This window comes from Ammodytes marinus (genome assembly GCF_949987685.1).
Source record: "Ammodytes marinus genome assembly, chromosome: 13".
Taxonomy (NCBI): domain Eukaryota; kingdom Metazoa; phylum Chordata; class Actinopteri; order Uranoscopiformes; family Ammodytidae; genus Ammodytes; species Ammodytes marinus.
This window is the reverse complement of record NC_137217.1, coordinates 30903798-30928797: the sequence shown is the minus strand read 5'-3', so window position 1 is coordinate 30928797 and position 25000 is coordinate 30903798. Positions and strand designations below refer to the sequence as shown.

At 40.7% G+C, this 25000-nt stretch overlaps 2 protein-coding genes across 2 annotated transcripts in view; one reads left to right on the top strand and one right to left on the bottom strand.

Moving 5' to 3' along the window:
• Positions 1 to 25000, top strand: part of LOC307260013 (uncharacterized protein) — a 491510-nt gene that overhangs the window by 416072 nt on the left and 50438 nt on the right. The gene's annotated exons all lie outside the window — the stretch shown is intronic.
• Positions 1 to 25000, bottom strand: part of bbs9 (Bardet-Biedl syndrome 9) — a gene marked incomplete at its 3' end in the record, with an annotated part of 197269 nt that overhangs the window by 132913 nt on the left and 39356 nt on the right. The window contains exons 9-14 of the mRNA XM_080039665.1: positions 21555 to 21684; positions 17604 to 17727; positions 16174 to 16231; positions 15309 to 15385; positions 15128 to 15181; positions 14358 to 14460 (exon numbers count right to left, since the gene is read on the bottom strand). Coding sequence (XP_079895791.1) covers positions 14358 to 14460; positions 15128 to 15181; positions 15309 to 15385; positions 16174 to 16231; positions 17604 to 17727; positions 21555 to 21684 — 546 coding nt within the window. The remainder of the gene's footprint in view (positions 1 to 14357; positions 14461 to 15127; positions 15182 to 15308; positions 15386 to 16173; positions 16232 to 17603; positions 17728 to 21554; positions 21685 to 25000) is intronic.

Genomic DNA, 25000 nt, shown 5'->3' with positions numbered 1-25000 from the left:
AAAAAAAGAAAAAAAAAAAAAAAAAAAAAAAAAATTAACGAAAAAGTCCAATACATTTCTACGAGAAATTTTCCAATTCACAATTTCAAATGTCTCGGACAGTTTTCTTTGTCAAGTGTTCCCATGGAGACTAAAGCTCAGGCCAATGTTCACGCTCGTATCATCAACTGAAAGATTCTGATGAAAAATAAGCACTTAGCACCGCTCCACTAGCGCAAGAACTGGTCTAAAGTCCTTAAGAGCCGTCTATGAGCCATCGTCAGGTTATGGCACTTGACAGCTCAGGTTAAAGCTGTTTGGACTGTTTGGACGAGGTGAGAGGTTAAGAGGGGTGGAGATCTATACCGCACAGGGAGATGGTAAAGGGTGTGTGTGTGTGTGTGTGTGTGTGTGTGTGTGTGTGTGTGTGTGTGTGTGTGTGTGTGTGTGTCCCTTTCTTAGCCATGTGCAAATAATATAAAAAGCAAAACAATCGAGAGAAAAACAAATTTGCTCACAGAAATTCCTGGTCTGCTACTGGTTCACCTGTGTGTGTGTGTGTGTGTGTGTGTGTGTGTGTGTGTGTGTTAATCTTAAGTGACCATCGGTGGTGTTAAACGTTGACCTTTCACCTCAGCAGGTCAGCATCGGGTCATAACGCTGCTGAGGGTCTTAACCTTAAACACAACTGACCTCAGCTAACCACCACTGGATTTAACATGTTTATCTTTACACACTCACTTCTTATCTCTGGGCCTGTTATCTACTCTGTGTCCTGGCTCTACTGTTGTGTTTATTTGTGTCTCAGGTGTTGCTCTCTTCACGTATCTATCTATCTATCTATCTATCTATCTATCTATCTATCTATCTATAATTTGGTGGTTATAGAAATTACAAACATAGCATTTTCAAATGGCCATACAATATACATATGAAAGTAACAGTAATATGTAATGCACTGCACTAGAAACAAAGTCTCTAAATGTGAAGTAAAGAAAATACTTTTAAAAGGTTCAGTTTGTGATATGGTCACAGACATCGCAATGCATTGTGGGGCGGTTGAGTAGGAAAAGTAACCTATCAATCCATACACAAAATAAGTACCCATCCGGGCTTTTCTCGCCTACACAAACTCACATACACAACCACAACATACTCCAATTGACGTCAGAATTAGTATGAGTAGGACGTTAGTAGGACTTTAGTATGAGTAGGACGTTAGTAGGGCTTTAGTATGAGTAGGACGTTATAGGGCTTTTAGTATGAGTAGGACGTTAGTAGGGCTTTAGTAGTAGGACGTTAGTAGGGCTTTTAGTAGGAGTAGGACATTAGTAGGGCTTTTAGTATGAGTAGGACGTTATTAGGGCTTTAGTATGAGTAGGACGTTATTAGGGCTTTTAGTATGAGTAGGACGTTAGTAGGGCTTTTAGTATGAGTAGGACGTTAGTAGGGCTTTAGTATGAGTAGGACGTTAGTAGGGCTTTTAGTATGAGTAGGACGTTAGTAGGGCTTTAGTATGAGTAGGACGTTAGTAGGGCTTTTAGTATGAGTAGGACGTTAGTATGGCTTTTAGTATGAGTAGGACGTTAGTAGGGCTTTTCCAATATGTAAGGTGACAGCGCCCGTTGACCTCCAAAATCTAATCACTTCTAACTACTACACAACGAGTGTCCCCCCAAAATAGCCATTCTACATGACAAATGAAAGAGGGAGGAAACGGAGGGAGGAAAAGGTAGAAATAATAAAATGAGAGAAAAGAAGGAAGGAGGGAGAGAGAGGGTGGGAACGAGTGAGTGTAGCGAAAGAGAGAGAGAACAAAGGAGGCAGTGTGTGGTGACCAGGGGATTGAGTCCGCCATCTGAGACGAATAAAAACTGGAATAACAATAAAAGTCAGAAGGCGCTACCTCCCCTCCTCACACGTCCAATCCGCTAACACTGCACACACACACACACACACACACACACACACACACACACACACACACACACACACACACACACACACACACACACACACACACACACACACACACACACACACACACACACACACACACACACACACACACACACACACACACACACACACACACACACACACACACACACACACACACACACACACACGGCATCACCACTTTCTCTTTTATTGTCCATTGTTTTCTGTAAAGCTCTTTGTGACATATCCCATCACCGAGGTTTGAAAATAAACTGAAGTGGACGTTCGCTATAATACCGAACACACGCCGGGCTCTCTCTCACACACACACACACACACACACACACACACACACACACACACACACACACACACACACACACACACACACACACACACACACACACACACACACACACACACACACACACACACACACACACACACACACACACACACACACACACACACACACACACACTCGCAGACAAGTGTGGACGCACACTGAGCCAACACAATCAAAGACATATGGGAAGACAGCAGACACACACACACACACCCACGTTTGTACAGCTATACTTGTGAGGACATTCATTGACATAATGCATTCCCTAGCCCCTTACCCTAACCCTGACCATCAAAACTAAATACCTTACCCCAACCCTTACACTAACCCTAACATAAACCTAATTCATACCTGAACCTTAAAACCTAGTGTTAACCCTCAAACAGCCCTTTAAAGGCCTGTCCCAAAGTGAGAACCGGCCTAAATGTCCTCACTCTTAAGGCCTAAAACTGAAATTGGTTCTCACAAAAAAAGTTGTATAAGAACACACACACACACACACACACACACACACACACACACAGAGCAGCTGTAGCAGAAGGACGAAAACATATCCCGTTCCAAGTAGAGAGAGAGATTAATCTTCAGAGAGTTAAGTGTGCGTGTGTTTGTACATGTGTTTTATTGTGTGTTTAAAAGACGCGTCAGTGTGGAGGAAGGAAGGAGCAGGTGAGACACACACACACACACACACACACACACACACACACACACACACACACACACACACACACACACACACACACACACACACACACACACACACACACACACACACACACACACACACACACACACACACACACACACACACACACACACACACACACACACACACACACACACACACACACACACACACACACACACACACACACACACACACACACACACACACAGAGACACAGAGAGATAGAGTGGAAGAGATGAAGTGATGATGAGAACCAGACTTGGGGAGGTGGCATTATGTTGCTGGTGTTTATCTAAATCGGAGACACATTTTCCACCGTAACACCCGTTGCTTTGTCACACAGCTACACTCCTGTCTGTTCCTCAGAGCCGGTGTTGTGTTTATATTGAGTAGAAAAACACAAAGGCTGAAGTGAGTCATCACATGACATCAGAGAGAAAAGAGGGTTTTAGGGAAAAGAAGAAGATAGGGGTTCGTTCTCTAAATGAATAGCAGAGATACAGGCTCTGGAAAACATGAAGAGCCCACTCCAAATGTTCAGTGTCTCTCGTTTTACTCTTTAGAGGCATATGTTTGAGTAGAATGAACATTTTGGTTTTTATAATATAAACTACTGACAACATTTCTACCAAATTCACAATAAAATAGTGTCATTTAGAGCATTTTTCAATAAGTAATGTAGAGATGAAGATTTAAGAAAAATCCAGACTGGTCTCTTAATTTTTTTCCGGGGCTGTATGCTGGTAAAGTAAGATTTAGATTTGATAAAGTTTGCATATATTTCTAGGGTTTTACAGCGATGTTCTAGACTGACGTTTGACTAATTCCTATAGGAAGTACATTAGCAAACACTTCAAATTAAAGAGATTTATTTATGTAGCTGTTTGCAGGGACTTGACATCTTGTCTTTAGGTGCTACGAGGAACCTTTTTTATATATTTTTTTGAAAATATTTTTTTTGGCATTTTTATGCTTTATTGATAGTGTAGAGACAGAGTTGAAATGGGGCAGAGAGGGGAGTGACATGCAGAGAACGACCGCGGGCTGGAATCGAACCCGGGTCCGCTGCTGGCTGAGGCCTATGGGGGGGGGGGGGGGGGACGCCCTACCAACTGAGCTAAGGGCGCCCCTACTTTTTTTATATTTCTGAATCAGTCTAACTTTTCCTCTGATGATCATAAATGACATGTAACAGCAAACGAGACCCACCAATGCAAAGAATGCTATTCAAGCAATATCACATGAGAGGGAGCATGTTGTCAAACACAGCGCACTGGAACCAAGAAAAGCTATTTGCATGTTAACAGAGAAACATTCACATTAATTTAAAGTTTCCTGTCAATTGAAGGACATTTTTCTGTTTTGTATTATTGTTGGTGCAAGATTTTACCCTCCGGCGAACACTGGACTTATTTCAGCCAAGCAATGATCCATCAACTACTCATTCCTTTAAGCGAACTGAAACTTTCTGGACCAAATCACAGAGTAAACTTTAAACTGTGTGTGTGTGTGTGTGTGTGTGTGCGTGTGTGTGTGTGTGCGTGTGTGCGTGTGTGTCTGTGTGTCTGTGTGCGTGTGTGTGTGTGTGTGTGTGTGTGTGTGTGTGTGTGTGTGTGTGTGTGTGTGTGTGTGTGTGTGTGTGTGTGTGTCTGTGTGTGTGTGTGCGTGTGTGACTCTGAGCCAAGTGCCAGTCACCACGTTCATTAAACCTCACTGAGACTTCATTAATTTATGTATTTATTTAAAATTTTCGGGGGACTGTGTAACGGATGTGAAACACTGATTTTGGGGCCAAATTTGAGAACTAACGGACAGGCACGGTGGTCTATGGCTGTTCAGAAGTGAGCTACAGGCCATTTAGGGCTAGAGAGGGGTCACTTAGGATAGAAAGGAGAAAGAAAGAGAAAATACATAAAAGGGTGTGTGTGTGTGTGTGTGTGTGTGTGTGTGTGTGTGTGTGTGTGTGTGTGTGTTCAGTGGCTCTCATGTTTCGCAGTGGAGAGCTGTTGATTGACTAGTGGAAGCCAGCGCCAGATTTCTGTGTGCAGGAAGACAAAAGAGCGTGACATAAACACACACACACACACACACTGGTATTTTACTCCGAGCGTGTGTGTGTGTCTCTATATTTAAACAGTACATTAGGGTGACACGTGCATGTGTTTATATACGTCCGCGGATATGTACTGTATGTGTAAGTATTTATATGACTTGAAGTGCGTATGTCGGAAATTGCATGTCTGTGTGTGTGTGTGTGTGCGTGTGTGTGTGTGTGTGTGTGTGTGTGAGAGAGAGAGAGAGCTAGAGACAGGCTTCTGAATTTGACCCGTTTGACCGCTAGCTAAACTCATGTAAACAAAGGTTCTCTTTAGTGGCGTAAACGTGCACTGACTCACTCCCTCTGATCTTCACTTTAAACAGTCGAGCGTTGAGTGCTGCTGAAAACTGTCTGTCTGTCTGTCTGTCTGTGGGTCTGTCTGTCTGTGGGTCTGCCTGTCTGTCTGTCTGTCTGTCTGTCTGCCTGTCTGTCTGTCTGTGGGTCTGTCTGTCTGTCTGCCTGTCTGTCTGTCTATCTGTCTGTCTGTAACTCTATAGAACACAGTTTTTTTTTTAAATCCTTTAAGCAGTTACTTATCAATGGATTTACTTTTGATTTAAAGTTGCTACGAGGAACTTTTTAACATTTCTGAAACGGTCTAATTATTTCCTCTGATGATCATGAACGACATGTAACAGCAAATGAGACCATCAATGCAAAGAATGCTATTGTTTGTATGTAGTTTTTCTTAATGCCTTTGTCATGGGTACACTCACCTAAGAACAACACTAATTTACCAAAGTTTCTTAAATTTTTTCTTGTATATCTTGTATATTAATTGTCAGAATATACATTTTTTCCTCTGATGAACAATATAATATTAAAGCTGGGTTATGTGATTTCTGATTGGTCAAAATTACCATGAGCTGTGCACTTTGACCAATCAGAGAAAGGCTCCAATTCTCTGTTCTTATTGGCTGTTGGGACTGTCCATTCACTTTGGCACGACTTTGTTGGTGTAGAGCGTGTCAGGGAGGGACCATAGGGGAGGGACCAAAGAGAACAAGTGGAGCGGTTGCCATTTTCTCCCCAAATCCTCCACCCCAGCTTTAACTCCAATCACTTAGGAAATATATTACTGTAGCTGTAATTTAATAAGCCTTAAATTTTGTCTTGTATATCTTGTATATGAAATGTCAGAATATGTACAAAGAATGCTGCTGTTATGTTGTTTTTCTTAATGCCTTTGTCATGGGAATGCTCACCTAAGAACAACACTAATTTACCAACGTTTCTTCATTTTTTCAGTTTTATCTTGTGTATTAAATGTCAGCATATGCAGCAGTGGAAACTGACTTTGGCTGGTGTGTGTGTGTGTGTGTGTGTGTGTGTGTGTGTGTGTGTGTGTGTGTGTGTATGGCTGTGTGTGTGTGTGTGTGTGTGTGTGTGTGTATGTGTGTATGGCTGTGTGTGTGTGTGTGTGTGTGTGTGTGTATGTGTGTATGGCTGTGTGTGTGTGTGTGTGTGTGTGTGTGTGTGTGTGTGTGTGTGTGTGTGTGTGTGTGTGTGTGTGTGTGTGTGTGTGAGTGATGGACTGTATCATTGGCTGTAATGATCTGTTTCCAATCGGCTCCACTGCTTATCTCTGCCAATACTTTCCCTGTCTCAAGTCAAGCACATGTTTATACTTGTACAAAACTGATTGCAAAACCAGTTATGTGTTCATGTGTATAAGACCAAATCGGCTTTTTTAAGGAGTGTTAATAAAACTATAACCCAGGTTTTTAAAGGTGCAGTGTGTACATCATCAAGAAAGTTCTACAAAGTTCTAGAATGCAACACTCCCTGGGTAACCCCAACCCTTTCGAATAATAACAGAAGCTACAGTGGCCTTCAAGGACAAGAACAATTCTAAATTTCAAACAATGCACCTGATGACATTCCAACAATGACACTTTCAAGATGGCGGCACTAGGCCTTGGTCCAAAATATGCAGAAATATGGACATATATGAGACCCTTTCTAAGGGAAAAAAAAAATTCAAAAAATGTTTTTCCAGCTATTATGCACTAAATTAAATGTACTTATGGATATTATAATTACTTTCTACAAAATCTGCAAGGAAATAAAACCCAAAATTCTACACACTGCACCTTTAATAAACCTACAGCCCATGTTTTTAAGGGGAGCACTTGTAGAAAATGTGTGACATCGGGCGGCATGAACAAAATTAATTGTGACTCGGCTTAAAGGCGGAGTCAGTCAGCGATTCTGGAGAATGCTTGTTGTTAAAAACACTCTTTATCAAAATCCCTGTCTGTACTGAGTCACTGCCCATTTTTAAATCCCTCCTCAAAACCCACTTTTATCGGAGAGCTTTTCCAGATTTTATTTGAGCCTGCCTTTTGTTTGTATTCCTGTCTTTTATCTTGTCACATTGCTGATTATTGTCTCTGCATTATAAGTGTTTTATACTTGTTGTCTTTGTTTTGACTGATCTGTTCAGCACTTTGTAAACTGTGTTTTGAAAAGTGCTACATAAATAAAGTGTATTATTATTATATTATTATTATTATTATTATTACAGAGTGTGCACTGAAAATAAATCCAGAGTCATTTTACAGCCTAGGCTCTGTAAACGGGCATATTGTTATATGTTGTTAAATACTAGACAATTCCAATATTATGACATGTTAAAATGCTTACAGGAAATATGCTAGGAGGGCGAAATGTTTAACATGTGGACATATTGAAGCAAATAAAAACTAAATACAAAACACATGCACTATAAAATATAACAACATACGAAATGTAAAAAAAAATAGTGGAATCTTACACAAGAATTTATTATATATATATACAGCTCTGGAAAACATTAAGAGACCACTCCAAATATTCAGTGTCTCTTGTTTTACTCCTTATAGGCATATGTTTGAGTAGAATGAACATTTTGGTTTTATAATATAAACTACTGACAACATTTCTACCAAATTCACAAAAAGAATATTGCCATTTAAAAGCATTTTCAATAAGTAATGTAGAGATGAAGATTTAAGAAAAATCCAGACCGGTCTCCTAATTTTTTTCCGGGGGCTGTATATATTTTACTGTTTTAACCCTTAGGGCCCGTTGGTCCATTTTACGGACATTTCATTTTTCTTTTTTTGGATAATTTTGGCTGTGTTCATGCATATGGCATGAAAACTGGTAAGGAAGTGTATTTTTATATGATAATGTTATTTCCAGCTCAGCTCCTACAGTAAGGCTAAAATACACTGTATACAAACAAGAGTTACATTCAGACTGCTAAGGTCCATAAAACGTCCATTAACACCCATTCAAACACCATTTTTTCAACACACTGCCATTAAAGCATAATTGATGCATTTTTTTATATCTGGGTGTCAATCTGGGCTTCTACCTTGGAATTGATAATTTTTACTACTCTCCACCATGTTACGTCATTATGACCATATTTGGCATATGGAGAAAAAACAGGCTATTTCCACTAGATAGCACTGTCACAATCCCCCCTTCCTCTCCCTTTAGCTTTAACCCTGAGGAGTGTGTGTGTGTGTGTGTGTGTGTGTGTGTGTGTGTGTGTGTGTGTGTGTGTGTGTGTGTGTGTGTGTGTGTGTGTGTGTGTGTGTGTGTATCCATGACCTATGACATTATGAGCAAAAGGCTAGTGGTTTTCAAGTGGCACTGTTTTCATTTACTCTGAATCCTCCTCCAGAGCTGGGATGTTTCCTCTGACTTTCAGTAGTGGAGAATTCAGTTGGCCCCACCAACACCCATACACAGAGATATACTCCTGCAGCCACTGGAATGGTACAGGGACCCACCTGTTACGCGTTAATGGAGGTTTCAGACACAGTGGTTGCGTTCCGAATCTCATACTCTTTCTTTTTTCTATTCTACATACTACATCCGACGATAAAAAGAATCTAGTTAGGATGCAGTAGGCATACTATTGGGACATACTTTACTCTCTTATTTCATCATAACATTGCGCCTTGATCTTGCCTCTTGCTTTTATATCCGTCGCATCCCCGTTTGTTTTCATATGGAGGCTTCGTCGATGTTACGTCACTTCACGTGCGCACTGGATTGTGGGTCAGAATCGCCCAAATAGGATGCACTTTTCAACACTAACAATCTTGGCCGCATGAAGTAGGACATCCGGGTACTTCTAACCATCCTAAATCTGGCCATAAGAATCGGGACATCCTAAATCTTTTTTCTACATACTATATAGTAGAAAGTATGCGATTCGGAACGCAACCATTGTCTGTGTCAGATTCCTATTACTCGCTATCAGAATCAGACTCCATCACTGTTTCCAAAGCTTTATGTACTTCTTGTGTAAAGGCTCCCTCCATATTGCCAGGTAAGAAATAACTAGTTCCACAGTTTGCTTTGTATAAACTCTGGTTTCAATGGCAGCTGTGTAAACAGCTCAACGACTTGTTATGTGTCTCTGACGGCTGCACCTTTGATGTGATTGAAGATGGCCCATGTTTTAACTTATTTGAAGCAGTGCACTGCACATGCTTGTGTGTATGGACCTCAGGTAGGTGTGTGTGCTGTGCATTTATACAAAGTAATCTTTAGAGGGATTTTGAACCTCTGCATGAAAAACTACACATGGAACAGAGTGAATGAAAACAGTGCCCCTTGAAAACCACTAGCCTTTTGCTCATAATGTCTAGGTCATGGGGATACACACACACACACACACACACACACACACACACACACACACACACACACACACACACACACACACACACACACACACACACACACACACACACACACACACACACACACACACACACACACACACACACACACACACACACACACACACACACACACACACACACACACACACACACACACACACACACACACACACACACACACACACACACACAGTCTCTCTTATACACACAACTTTATTTAGCCAATGATGTCCCTGTTACACTGTTCTTGGCCCGTTCACTGTTCACTTCTGGATAATAACAAAAAGAGTGGAAAATGTGCATGGACTGCAGGTGAGGTTCTTTTCCTAACACAAAAATTCAATTTATGATTAGTACTGATGTTGGTTTAAAATTCAAGCCTAAAAAAGTTGGAAAAATATCGATGTATAATATTTTTTATAGCTACCTTTTTCAAAAGTCCATTTTACGTACCTTAGCGGTATGAGTGTCAGTTTATTACACTGTACAAAAAATAATAATGCCTAAATATCTGTGTTGCTGCTCAGCATTGACATATCCCAGGCCTAATAATTCAATACAAAAAAAATTAGTTTGCATGTAGTATATTGAAAATAATAAACATTTTCAGTTTTTTCCTCCAAAATACGATGTCATCATCACCAAAACCTGGCATTTAAAGGGTTAACATCTTTTAAAATTCATGACTATTTTATATTAATAGTTAGGGCAGATGTAGGGGAAAAGAATTGGCAAAAAAAAGTTAAGAAAAAGATTGTATAACATTTTTTATAGCTACCTCAATGAAATGTCCATTTTACGGACCTTAGCGGTACGAGTGTGAGTATTTGACACTGCACAAAAAATAATAATGCCTGAAAATCAGTTTTGCTGCTCATCATTGACACATCACAGGCCTAATAATTCAACACAAAAAAAAATAGTTTGCATGTAGTATATTGAAAATATTTCAGTTTTTCACTTTTTTTCATCTAAAATACGATGGCATCATGACCAAAACCTGGCATTTAAAGGGTTAACATCTTTTAAAATTCATGACTATTTTATATTAATAGTTAGGGCAGATGTGGGGGAAAATAATTGGCAAAAAAAAAGTAGAAAAAAATTAATGTATAATATTTTTTATAGCTACCTCAAGGAAATGTCCATTTTACGGACCTTAGCGGTACGAGTGTGAGTATTTGACACTGCACAAAAAATAATAATGCCTGAAAATCAGTTTTGCTGCTCATCATTGACACATCACAGGCCTAATAATTCAACACAAAAAAAATTAGTTTGCATGTAGTATATTGAAAATATTTCAGTTTTTCAGTTTTTTTCATCTAAAATACGATGGCATCATGACCAAAACCTGGCATTTAAAGGGTTAACATCTTTTAAAATTCATGAATATTTTATATTAATAGTTAGGGCAGATGTAGGGGAAAATAATTGGCAAAGAAAAAGTAGAAAAAAATTAATGTATAATATTTTTTATAGCTACCTCAAGGAAATGTCCATTTTACGGACCTTAGCGGTACGAGTGTGAGTATTTGACACTGCACAAAAAATAATAATGCCTGAAAATCAGTTTTGCTGCTCATCATTGACACATCACAGGCCTAATAATTCAACACAAAAAAAAATAGTTTGCATGTAGTATATTGAAAATATTTCAGTTTTTCACTTTTTTTCATCTAAAATACGATGGCATCATGACCAAAACCTGGCATTTAAAGGGTTAACATCTTTTAAAATTCATGACTATTTTATATTAATAGTTAGGGCAGATGTGGGGGAAAAGAATTGGCAAAAAAAAAGTAGAAAAAAATTAATGTATAATATTTTTTATAGCTACTTCAATGAAATGTCCATTTTACGGACCTTAGCGGTACAAGTGTGCCTAATATTATAACGGGCCCTAAGGGTTAATTAGGCTATTGTCTCTTTCATTCAATTGATCTGAATGTTTTAAATTGTTGTTGTCTGTGTGTGTGTGTAAACTTGTTATGTATTCTCATTGTATATTGTGTATCTGTACAAACTCGACGTCATTGTAAAAGAGGGTCACCCCTCAATTGATCTTTCGAGGTTAAATAAAGGAAAATGAAATGAAAATATATAGAAATGTTATGTTGCGTGTTGTGCAAACTATGGCATAATGTTTGAATTAACAGCAGTAGGGGTCATGTGCAGTACATGTCCGGATGAGAATGCGCTGTGGTAAAAGGCTTTACATTTCATACACAGAGGCATCATGAATCATGGAAAAGCAGTGGTCAGTTTGATTCTAGAGCTCAGAATAAAACTATGCCGCTCACATCTTGAAATCATAAATTTAAAATCTATACGTGTGTGTGTGTGTGTGTGTGTGTGTGTGTGTGTGTGTGTGTGTGTGTGTGTGTGTGTGTGTGTGTGTGTGTGTGTGTGTGTGTGTGTGTGTGTGTGTGTGTCACCACTCCTCCTGTGATGGATGATGGGTTCAGCAAATGTCAGGACCAGTTTTGGAGGATACTCTGACATGTTTCTGGTGCTTTTCCAGCTTCTGTGTGTGTGTGTGTGTGTGTGTGTGTGTGTGTGTGTGTGTGTGTGTGTGTGTGTGTGTGTGTGTGTGTGTGTGTGTGTGTGTGTGTGTGTGTGTGTGTGTGAAGGCCTCAACAAACACCATACATTTTTTTTAACAATACAAAGACATTGGCTGTGTTCCAATCCCAATACTTTCTGCTATTTAGTATGGTAGAAAAAAAGATGTAGGATGTCCCGATTCTTGTGATCAGATTTAGTATGCTTAAAAAGGCCCTGATGTCTACTAGATCCGGCCGAGATTGTTAGTGTTGAAAAGTGCATCCTATTTGGGCGATTCTGACCCACAATCCAGTGCGCACCGGAAGGGACGTCCCATCGACGGAGCCTACGTGTGAGTTGTATTAATAAATAAATAAATAAGTAAAACACCATCCATACTAAAGTATTTCATTTGATATAGGCTATGACTTTATACTTTATAATCAGAACACCTTCATACGGATTTCTTGTAATTACGAGACGATTTGAGAGTATTTAGTAATAAAATGTATGATGCAGTATAGGGAAAAATATCCCATTTAGGATAATGTGTGTGTGAGCTGAAGACAATCTGGGGGTTAATACACAGCCTAGGCTCTGTAAACTATGTAAACAAAGGCTATGTTAACAAAAAGGGGCTCACCGTAGCTAGCAACAACCCCGTTTACAGAGCCTGGGTTGTGTATTAACACTGGATTTTTTACAGACAGACAGGTAGTAGATCATGAGGAGATATTTACTGATTTTGACAACAAGCATCTGTAGAGCAAGGCAGCAACACTGTGCGGGTTAGAGGTTCAATTCCCAACAGAGCCACACATGTTAAAGTCTGTGTTCTTCTCATGGCGCTATGAGGAGCGTCTGCTAAAAGGCCTCTGTCCAACTGGTTTGCATTACACACTCTGTAAATTCACGTTTTGCACGTCAACATGCGAACAAGAGGCGAGTCAGACAATGTTAAATGCTGTGTTACCGGATGGCTTGTGTCCTTTTAATGAACCGATAGCAGATATTAGTGTTTGGGGTGTGTGTGTGTGTGTGTGTGTGTGTGTGTGTGTGTGTGTGTGTGTGTGTGTGTGTGTGTGTGTGTGTGTGTGGGTTCACATCAAAGGTGTGTGGAGGTGCCCAAGTCTCTCCAACAGCTAGAAGCACAGTACACAGTGTGAAGGCTGATAAGAGCTGTACAAATACACACAGACAGACAGACAGACAGACAGACACACACACACACACACACACACACCTCGCACTCACTCACTCAGTTACTCCCTGTGTGTGTGTGTGTGTGTGTGTGTGTGTGTGTGTGTGTGTGTGTGTGTGTGTGTGTGTGTGTGAGATTGAGTGAGTGAAAGAGAAAGGCTAGGCGAGAACAGAAGTGATTAATGACATTAGTCGATGGAAGATCTTACACAAAACCAGCTGCAGAAAGTGATGCAAGACTTTCCTTAGAACAAACTACAGACAGAATCGCCTTGTGTCTGAATTGTGCTGAATAAATAAACTGGCCTTTGCATAGCCAATAAAGCCCCTCTGAATTGTATTCATTTGAAAAAAATTTAAAAAACATTTTATTTTATTTTTTTAAATGGGCATGGGAAAAATATCTATCTATCTAGCTGTCTGTCTGTCTGTCTGTCTGTCTGTCTGTCTGTCTATCTATCTATACAGCAAGAAACGTCTGACTGTCTGTGTGTCTGTGTGTCTGTCTGTCAGTGTGTCTGTCTGTGTGTCTGTCTGTCTGTCTGTCTGTGGCTCGCATATCTCTTGACTTTTAGTCAGATCGCTTCCACAAAATGTTTTAAAGCCGTTAGAAACTACCACCTAAAGGAGCTAAAGATGCAAAAATGACCTTCATTTTGGTTGCAAAAACAAAAATAAATGCTGCTGCCTTCAAGCTACAATTTCCAGTAAAAAATAAAAAAATAAACTGATTTGCCAATAAAGAATAGAGGATTATATATGGCGCTAAACACAGCCACAACATTCTCACACACACACACACACACACACACACACACACACACACACACACACACACACACACACTTAAAGGTGCTGTTCACTCACTCATAGGCTCGAGGAAGAAATGGTCCTGAGTGACAGCTAGTGGAGACTGGAGTCCGATGGTCATCTTAGAGGCCTGCACTGCAGAGCGGGCCTTCACTGTGACCTGAGGGACAGATATACACACAGAGAAACAGGTTCAAATGTGTGTAGGGACAAGAAACTAAACAGAAAACTGTGGATATGTGAGTTAAAGTGTATGCTCAGTTAATTCTGGTTCATCAACATTTTCAAATAAAAAGAATATTATTAAAAAATATAAAAAGTTTATTTGTACTACAGAGCGAACAAATCAAATAAAAGCTTGCAATAATTAAACCTGCAGTGTGTAGAATTTTGGGTTTTATTTCTTAGCAGATTTTGTAGAAAGTAATTATAATATCCATAAGTACATTTAATTTAGTGCATAATAGCTGAAACATTTTTTTTTTTTTATTATTTTTTCCCTTAGAAAGGGTCTCATATATGTCCATATTTCTGCATATTTTGGACCAAGGCCTAGTGCCGCCATCTTGAAAGTGTCATAGTTGGAATGTCATCAGGTGCATTGTTTGAAATTTAGAATTGTTCTTGTCCTTGAAGGCCACTGTAGCTTCTGTTATTATTCTAAAGGGTTGGGGTTACCCAGGGAGCGTTGCATTCTAGAACTTTGTAGAACTTTCTTGATGATGTCATATTACACACTGCAGGTTTAAATAACTTCAAATAATTTGTCAACAAAAAGGGGAAAGAACGAATTAGAACATTAGGGGTGTTATGATTGATCTGCTCACCTGTACAGAGACTGAAGGGACAGGCAGACCATCCATATCTTGGATCAGAGCTTGCTGTAGACACACACACACACGGGGAATGGGTTAGTGTGTGTGTGTGTGTGTGAGTGAGTGAGTGAGTGAGTGAGTGAGTGAGTGAGTGAGTGAGTGAGTGAGTGAGTGAGTGAGTGAGTCTGTTTACCGATGGACTCTCCATTGTGGAGGACACAGTAGCTGTTATGATCAGGTCCTCCTCACTGTCAGCTTTGGGCAGGATGTCTGAAATAACAACAAAGGAATTCATTTTATTTAGATTTTACTTCTGAGAATTTACAGAAGCTACGGTGGCCTTCAAGGACCAGAAGCTATAGTTACTAAAGATGGCATCATCCACCACTGCCTCAAGTCTTTCCACAATATCAAGTGATGAGGTGAAGATGTATTTAGTTATTTATTCTATAGTACTTCTTCTTCTTGGTCTTCCAACAGGTGCATTTCACCAGGACGCCCACTATACAGTATATAGAAATGTGTAAGGATGTTAAGTTTGTCCCTTCTGTGGCCCAATGTGGCTAAAAGCTGTCTTTCCCAGATCAGACCGGGCTTGTGGAACATATAACATGAGCATGTCAGTGGAGCGGGTTTGATAAAGCCCGTCTGAAATTTGCAGCATTGCAGTCAAATAGTGTGGTAACTTCCCTGTCAGAGATAGATAGATAGATAGATAGACAGACAGACAGACAGACAGACAGACAGACAGACAGACAGACAGACAGACAGACAGACAGACAGACAGACAGACAGACAGACAGACAGACAGACAGACAGACAGACAGACAGACAGACAGACAGACAGACAGACAGACAGACAGACAGACAGACAGACAGACAGACAGACAGACAGACAGACAGATAGATAGATAGATAGATAGACAGATAGATAGATAGATAGATAGATAGATAGATAGATAGATAGATAGATAGATAGATAGATAGATAGATAGATAGATAGATAGATAGACAGACAGACACTTTATTCACAAATCAAACTAGCCGCATTCTCTTACCCTGTGTCCTTGATGCCTCTCTTATGAACCGCTGGAGTTTCTTCATCTCCTGCTCCACCTAAAAAGTCAAAAGTCTTGTTTATTATCACCAGGTAAATATATACCAGACACACAGAATAATCGAAATAACGTTTGTCTCCGACCCCACGGTGCAATAAGGCAAGGCAAGGCAAGTTTATTTCTATAGCACAATTCAAACACAAGGCCATTCAAAGTGCTTTACAGGGGCAAGATTAAAATACATAAAACACATTAGAAGACATTTAAAAGCGAATGAAAAAGTACAGGTTAAAATGGAAACAGAAAAGTCTTCAGACTCGATTTAAAAGAACTGAGGGTTGCAGCAGACCTCAAGTTTTCTGGGAGTTTGTTCCAGATATTTGGTGCATAAAAACTAAAAGCTGCTTCTCCTCGTTCAGTCCTAACTCTTGGGACTGTAAGTAGACCTGTCCCAGACGACCTAAGGGCTCTGGACGGCTCATAACGTATCAGCAGATCAGTAATGTATTTTGGCGCTAAACCATTTAGTGCTTTATAAACCAACATCAGTACTTTGAAATCAATTCTTTGAGTGACAGGAAGCCAGTGTAAAGACCTCAGAACTGGGGTAATATGATCCACTTGTTTGGTCCTAGTGAGGACTCGAGCAAAAGAACAAAAGGATAACAACTAGTAAAATAGGGAAAAAAATACAAGAAATCAATTCTAAATAGTGCACCTATAGTATGTGTCGACTTCTAGAGTCAAAAAACAAAGTTATAAAAGCACTGGCTCACTGACACTAAACAGAGTGATACAAGGTCTACTCCTGCTGATACAAGGTCTAATCCTGCTGATACAAGGTCTACTCCTGCTGATACAAGGTCTACTCCTGCTGATACAAGGTCTACTCCTGCTGATACAAGGTCCTGCTGGGTGGTGGAAGCATTGGAATCAGAAAAGACGGTCATTTGTCATGTTTTTTTTATTTATTTTTTTTAACCTTTATTTATACAGGTAAATCCCATTGAGACCGGAGACTCTTTTTCAAGGGAGACCTGTTCCCATTCCCACGTTACCATTCATACACCGATAGCAGCAGCTAACTATCAACATTCACACGAGGCAAGGTGGGTGAAGTGTCTTGCCCAAGGACACAACAACCATGACACAAGTGGCAGGGCAGGAATCGAACCTCCAACCCTTTGATCATCAGCCGACCCGCTCTACCACCTGAGCCACAGTCGCCCCACAGTCGCGTTTTGTATTTTATATGGTAAATGGTAAATGGTAAATGGACTTGACTTATATAGCGCCTTCTAACCGATTTTCTCAGCCCCAAAGCGCTTTACATATCTTACCACATTCACCCATTCATACACACACACTCATACACCGAATATGTAACAATATGGACCTTTGAGTCTGGGATAAAGTTTTGATTCATTGACCTGTTCGTAGTCTGCCTCGCGCGCGTCCACTTTGGGAGTGGAGAAGAACGAGGGGTCAGTGCCCATGTAGGAGCAGAGCAGGTGTCCATCAGAACTCAGGCTGATCACTGCTCCTTTCAACTCACTGGGGAGAGAGAGAGGGAGAGAGAGAGAGAGGGGGGGAGGAGAGGGGGGAGAGAGAGAGAGAGGGGGGAGAGAGAGAGAGAGAGGTGGAGAGAGAGAGGGGGAGAGGGGGAGAGAGAGAGACAGAGAGAGAGAGAGGGGGGAGAGAGACAGAGAGGGGGAGGGGGAGAGAGAGAGAGAGGGGGGGGAGAGAGAGAGAGAGAGAGAGAGAGAGAGAGAGGGGGGAGATTAGAGTTAACCCAACAGGATGCAGAAACAGTATTATTATTTATTGAAATATATTATAAATTGAAACATTGGGGGGCGCCTTTAGCTCAGTTGTTAAGGCATCTCCCTCCCGGGCCGGGCCCAGCAGCAGACCCGGGTTCGATTCCCACCCGCGGTCGTTCTCTACATGTCACTCCCCTCTCTGCCCCATTTCACCTCTGTCTCTACACTGTCAATAAAGCATAAAAATGCCAAAAAAATATCTTTAAAAAAAATAAAAAAAATAAATTGAAACATTTAGACTGCGATGTGGAATGGCTGGAATTAAAATAAAATTAGTGAAAGTACAATATAGCCTTATTAAAACAGTTACAGGTAGAGTTTGGCCTTATATTAAAGCAGTTACAGGTAGAGTTTGGCCTTATATTAAAGCAGTTACAGGTAGAGTTTGGCCTTATATTAAAACAGTTACAGGTAGAGTTTGGCCTTATATTAAAGCAGTTACAGGTAGAGTTTGGCCTTATATTAAAACAGTTACAGGTGGAGTTTGACCTTATTAAAGCAGTTACAGGTGGTGTTTGACCTTATTAAAGCAGTTACAGGTAGAGTTTGACCTTATTAAAACAGTTACAGGTAGAGTTTGACCTTATTAAAGCAGTTACAGGTAGAGTTTGGCCTTATTAAAGCAGTTACAGGTAGAGTTTGACCTTATTAAAACAGTTACAGGTAGAGTTTGACCTTATTAAAACAGTTACAGGTAGAGTTTGACCTTATTAAAACAGTTACAGGTAGAGTTTGACCTTATTAAAACAGTTACAGGTAGAGTTTGGCCTTATTAAAGCAGTTACAGGTAGAGTTTGACCTTATTAAAACAGTTACAGGTAGAGTTTGGCCTTATTAAAACAGTTACAGGTAGAGTTTGACCTTATTAAAACAGTTACAGGTAGAGTTTGACCTTATATTAAAACAGTTACAGGTAGAGTTTGACCTTATATTAAAACAGTTACAGGTAGAGTTTGGCCTTATTAAAGCAGTTACAGGTAGAGTTTGGCCTTATATTAAAACAGTTACAGGTAGAGTTTGACCTTATTAAAGCAGTTACAGGCGGAGTTTGACCTTATTAAAGCAGTTACAGGTAGAGTTTGGCAGATGTTAATGGACTCAGGATGCAAAGTCCAGTATTGGTTTGAGATATGGAACAATATGTGGAAAGCACCAGGAAATGCTGAGTAAAGCTGTAATGTATTTCAACTGTGTGTGTGTGTGTGTGTGTGTGTGTGTGTGTGTGTGTGTGTGTGTGTGTGTGTGTGTGTGTGTGTGTGTGTGAGTTAACTGGTTGCAGATGTGTTGTAGTTCAAGTCCAGTGGGGCGGTAACATACAAACACACACACACACACACACACAGACACACACACCGGGGGGTTCAGGTCCAGAGCAGCGGCCGGCTCTGCACCTGCACAGGAGGGTGTTGGAGGGGGAATAAAAACTTCACTTTAACTGCCGTGGAAACACTCTCTCTCTCTCACACTCACACACACACACACACACACACACACACACACACACACACACACACACACACTATTTTCAAGTGCTAAACAAATGGTGCTTGGTAATTGTTGGTACTTCATCTATCTCTATGGGTCGTTCATTTTTTGATCAGGATACTTTTTGAAATTATTATTTTCTTTATTTTAGTTTTTTTTAGCGAATATTAAGTAATACCTTTCATGTTTCCATTTCACACTGTGGTGTGATGTGTGTGTGTGTGTGTGTGTGTGTGTGTGTGTGTGTGTGTGTGTGTGTGTGTGTGTGTGTGTGTGTGTGTGTGTGTGTGTGTAGACTTGTACAGTAGGAGGTGAGGTCAAAAGCCTGATGATTAAATTGGGGGGTTTGCAGAAGTAATGTATTAGATTTGACTACTGGAGCACTGCTATACATCACAATGATGATGGTGGTGTGTGTGTGTGTGTGTGTGTGTGTGTGTGTGTGTGTGTGTGTGTGTGTGTGTGTGTGTGTGTGTGTGTGTGTGTGTGTGTGTGTGTGTGTATTGGTGAATTTGTGTTGCTCTCCCACACTGAACAAGAAGATGACTATCAAGCGCTTTAAAAACAACATGGCCTCCAACTAAACCAAACAGCTACCCAGACACACACTATCTCCTGCATCTAAAACACACACACACAGACACACACACACACACACACTGAGACACACACACACACTGAGACACACATACACACACACACACACACACACACACACACACGGAGAAACCACATCATTTGTCAGGCATGTTTGTGTTGTAGTGCCTGGTAATTGTAAATTGTATGAAATTGCGGTTTGAATTGGAGCTGTTTGAATGAAGGCAAACGATTGGTCCCTCCCTGCTCTGCTCTGATTGGACAGATGGAACACATTGGCAGGTCACTTCCTGTCAAAAGTCCCACAGTGGATTTCACAGGCTGATAAACTCCACAACACACCTACCCTGTGTGTGTGTGTGTGTGTGTGTGTGTGTGTGTGTGTGTGTGTGTGTGAGTGGTTGTGTGTGTGTGTGTGTGTGTGTGTGTGTGTGTGAGTGTGTGCGTGGTTGTGTGTGTGTGTGTTTATGTTTGTGTAGCGTATGCATGTGTGTGTGTGTGTGTGTGTGTTTATGTAGCGTATGCATGTTTGTGTGTGTGTGTGTGTGTGTGTGTGTGTGTTTGTGTGGTTGTGTGTGGTTGTGTGTGTGTGTGTGAGATTATGTTTGTGTAGCGTACGCATGTTTGTTTGTTTGTGTGCGTGTGCGTGTGCGTGTGTGTGTGTGCCTGCCTGCGTCCGTGTGTGTGTGTTCACCTGTGTTGTGTAACTGCACACATACATGAGCGTTTATATCAGATTATATCAGAAAATGAGACGTGTGGTTTCCTGGACGATTAAACTGTGTTGGTGTGGCCTATAGCTGCTACGTACTGTGAAACATTAAGGAGTCAATGCCGGGTCAAGGCGGACACTGTTTGACCACCATGCAGTGCAGCCATACGGATAGTAACATAACATCCTTCATTGCTGCTAGTTTAAGCTAATCAGCCATTAGCAGCTACTGTCCAAATATCCCAGGCTGTGTTGTAAAAGCCCTACTAACGTCCTCCCTCCTACATACTCAACATGTACAGTAGTATATACTCCATACTGTCTACTTAACCTAATTGTGTATGCGAGGTTCGTCGGACCTAATATTAGTTAACATTAGTTTTACTCAGGGGAAATGGATAGAATACATACTTCAATAATAAATGTTAAAGGAATACTTCACTCATATGGAACCTGCGTTCTATCATTATAAAGTCCCTATTATAATATAATGAATGAGGTTTTTCTTCCCTCAGTCTTCCCTTGGTCCAGCTGTCCTGTTAATCCCAACCCTACATTTGCCCTTCTGTGATGTCACACATGGTAAAAATGTAGGGTTAGACAGTGAGACCATAAAACACTCTTTCTGCCTTTTCTCAGGCTAGGATGAACCGATTTCTAAAGTGTTTGCATATTTATACTTCATAGGATCTCAGAGTTCAATACACCTTCATATTTCCACAGGTGAAGTAGGTCTTTAAGGGTTTTTTTTAGGTTTTACTCACGGGAAGTTGGCGAGTCTCAGCACCACGGGCACAAAGGGAAGCTGAGCCGCCCACTTCAGAGTCACGTCCTGGTAGACCTGCAGCATGTTGGTGTGGTTACCTAGCAACAGGTTGGTCATCCCATCCAACACTAAACGGGAGCAGAGAGGGGAAATATGTTAGAGATATATATATACTGTATATATATATATGTACACTGTATATGTATATATTATTGCAGCACACATGTGGAAGCAAGTCCCCCATTTTTAAGATTAACCACAAATGTGAAAACCATAACACAAAAAAGTGGGGCTGGCGGTCGGCGACAGGGGGGCTTGCACTTTTAAAATTTCAGGCAATTTTAATGATCCATAAAATAATAAATGAAATTTGAAAAAATACTAATGAGATTTTAAAATCTGCTCCATACCTTTTAGAAGTGCTATGCTACAAACAGAACATTGCTGTGATGATCCATCTCAGCCTTGCATGGTTAGAAACTCAGTCTCAATTTCATAGCACACATTTAAATGTTTTCCAATCCAAAAACCCACAGAGCACAGACACAACACATTCCTGTGGTGGACGGCATTGCCCTTTAAGATGAACACAACTAGAAAACATCAACTCTTTACATCGCACATCTGGATTGTATAGGAAAAATTATATTATAGTCATTTATGTCAGATTGTCACGCACGCACGCACGCACGCACGCACGCACGCACGCACGCACGCACGCACGCACGCACGCACGCACGCACGCACGCACGCACGCACGCACGCACGCACGCACGCACGCACGCACGCACGCACGCACGCACGCACGCACGCACGCACGCACGCACGCACGCACGCACGCACGCACGCACGCACGCACGCACGCACGCACGCACGCACGCACGCACGCACGCACGCACACACACACACACACACACACACACACACACACACACACACACACACACACACACACACACACACACACACACACACACACACACACGATATTGTAGTCATTTAGATGTTCCATTTTAGGACAAGGTCAGCTTTAAGGTGTGTATATAATTACAGTTACATACACACTTTCTGATGTGACTCGTGGCTAGAAAAATTACATATAAATACTGCTTAAGTTCCACACATACACATACACACACACACACACACACACACACACACACACACACACACACACACACACACACACACACACACACACACACACACACACACACACACACACACACACACACACACACACACACACACACACACACACACACACACACACACACACACACACACACACACACACACACACACACACACACAAAAATGTCCTGTGCATCCGACCAATGGTGTAGTTTACCACCTAGGGAGATCTGAGGTGACGGCCACACGCAAAGCAAACACGCCTCACACACACACACACACACACACACACACACACAGTTGAATAGACAGGTTATGATACAGTAACAGCGGTCAGCCCCAATTGGTACGGTGCATAGCAGGGGTCAAAATGACAGAGTGTGTGTTGCTACCACATCAAAGCAAACACACACACACACACACACACACACACACACACACACACACACACACACACACACACACACACACACACACACACACCTTCCATCTCAGCATCAGCATTGTAATTACAGCCTAATTATAGAAGAGAATGGTCCCAGTCACATTCCGATGCAGAAGGGGACAGTGAGGCTTGACGTCATTCCACTGTGGCTCCCTACACTTATATAGAGCTCTGTTCCAAAGAGCTTTACATAGTCTGCATGTCATTCCCTCCCATTCAAACACATTCAAACACAGTAACATAAGCAGGGACAGGGGGTCGCAAATGAGTCTTACTAGAAACCTGTATGCATGGAATCTATTGTATATGCATATTAAACGATGTACAATGTATTTGTCCCTGCTCAATACAGATCTAAAAAAAGAGAGTGTGACAGCTAACCAGCTAACTACTGGTAGTCCAGGCAAAATAGCGTTTTTCATAGAATAAATTGTAAAAGAATTTTTTTCAGCTCAGATCATTTCTATGAGGTGTCCAGAACAACATACTAAAAGTCCTAAGAAATCCTAGTTGGGGAAATATGTTTAATTCTCATCAATCCGAGATGTGTGCCAATAAGGCGAGACACCAATAAATCCCAATGGGGCTATTTTTTTCCTTTACTCCTATCAAAATGAAACTTTACACAATGAAAGTATCCATGAAAATTTAAATGTTTTGTATTACAAGTTTCTTTGAAAATTTATTTTAATATGCAAATGAGCTAGACACTAATCGTACACGCCCAAAATAAACCCAAATAGGCTTAATTTTTTCCTTTACTCCTACCACAATAAAACTTTACATAGTAGAAGTATACTTGAAAAGTAAAACATTTTGTATTACAAGTTTCTTTTTAAATGAATTTGAATATGCACATGAGCTCCACACTTATTGAATATCCAATCATCCTACTGCCAATGGGTGATGGCGATGCTGCTTTTAGACTGGCCTCTAACCTGAAAAACTGCCTGGCTTACTTATAACAGGTGCCTCTCATGAATTAGATCCCCCCCCCCCTAGCTAGTGTCATTTTTTACTTTTTTCAGTGCCATTCCCTTTCCTATGCCAAATAGACGAGATGTAGAATCACAGCCTGAAATGGCATGGAGAAAGAGGAGATTGTCACACACCTTGGGACCAATTAACTCGCCTTTTGGAATTTTATTTATTTTGACTATCATTAATTAATTTTTATCAATACCAGTATTTTTTATATGAAATAACAGATTTTTGTTGATCAATTCCACATTTTTCTTTACCGGAAATCAATTGTTAAAACTGATAAAAAATAAATTATTTGACAACTTTTGTATGTGCAAAAGTTTGTGAACCCTGAGCTGCATTGCTTAAATGGAGCAGGTAAACACAATCAGGTGGGCCAAATTGAGTGATGAAATGGACCAATGTAATGAGAGATCTTTAGGGAAGTAATTGGGCGGCACCAGATAAAACAGAGATAAAACCAGGTCAGTTTAGGCCCACCAAAGTGAACCCATACAGGTCAGACATGCCAAAAGGGAAAGACAATCTCAGAGGATCTCAGGAAGAGAGATGTGATATTGCACATTTGTCTGGGGACAGCTATACATTAATTTATTTGGTTCTTGTGCCATAAACAGCTTGTGTGCATTCAGATCAGTATGATGCAACAAGAGTACTAACAAGTCTGTGTCATCACCTACTGAGACTGTGTCTTTTGTTCTGGCAGAGGCAATGGCAGTTTGGACAATGAGCACATCTGCATCGTGCTTTGCATGGTTTGTGATACACCATTTTTTGTCTTTGTCTTTGAAAATTAATTTTAATATGCAAATGAGCTATGCACTAATCAAATATAGGCTACCCAAAATATATCCGCATAGGCTTCATTTTTACCTTTACTC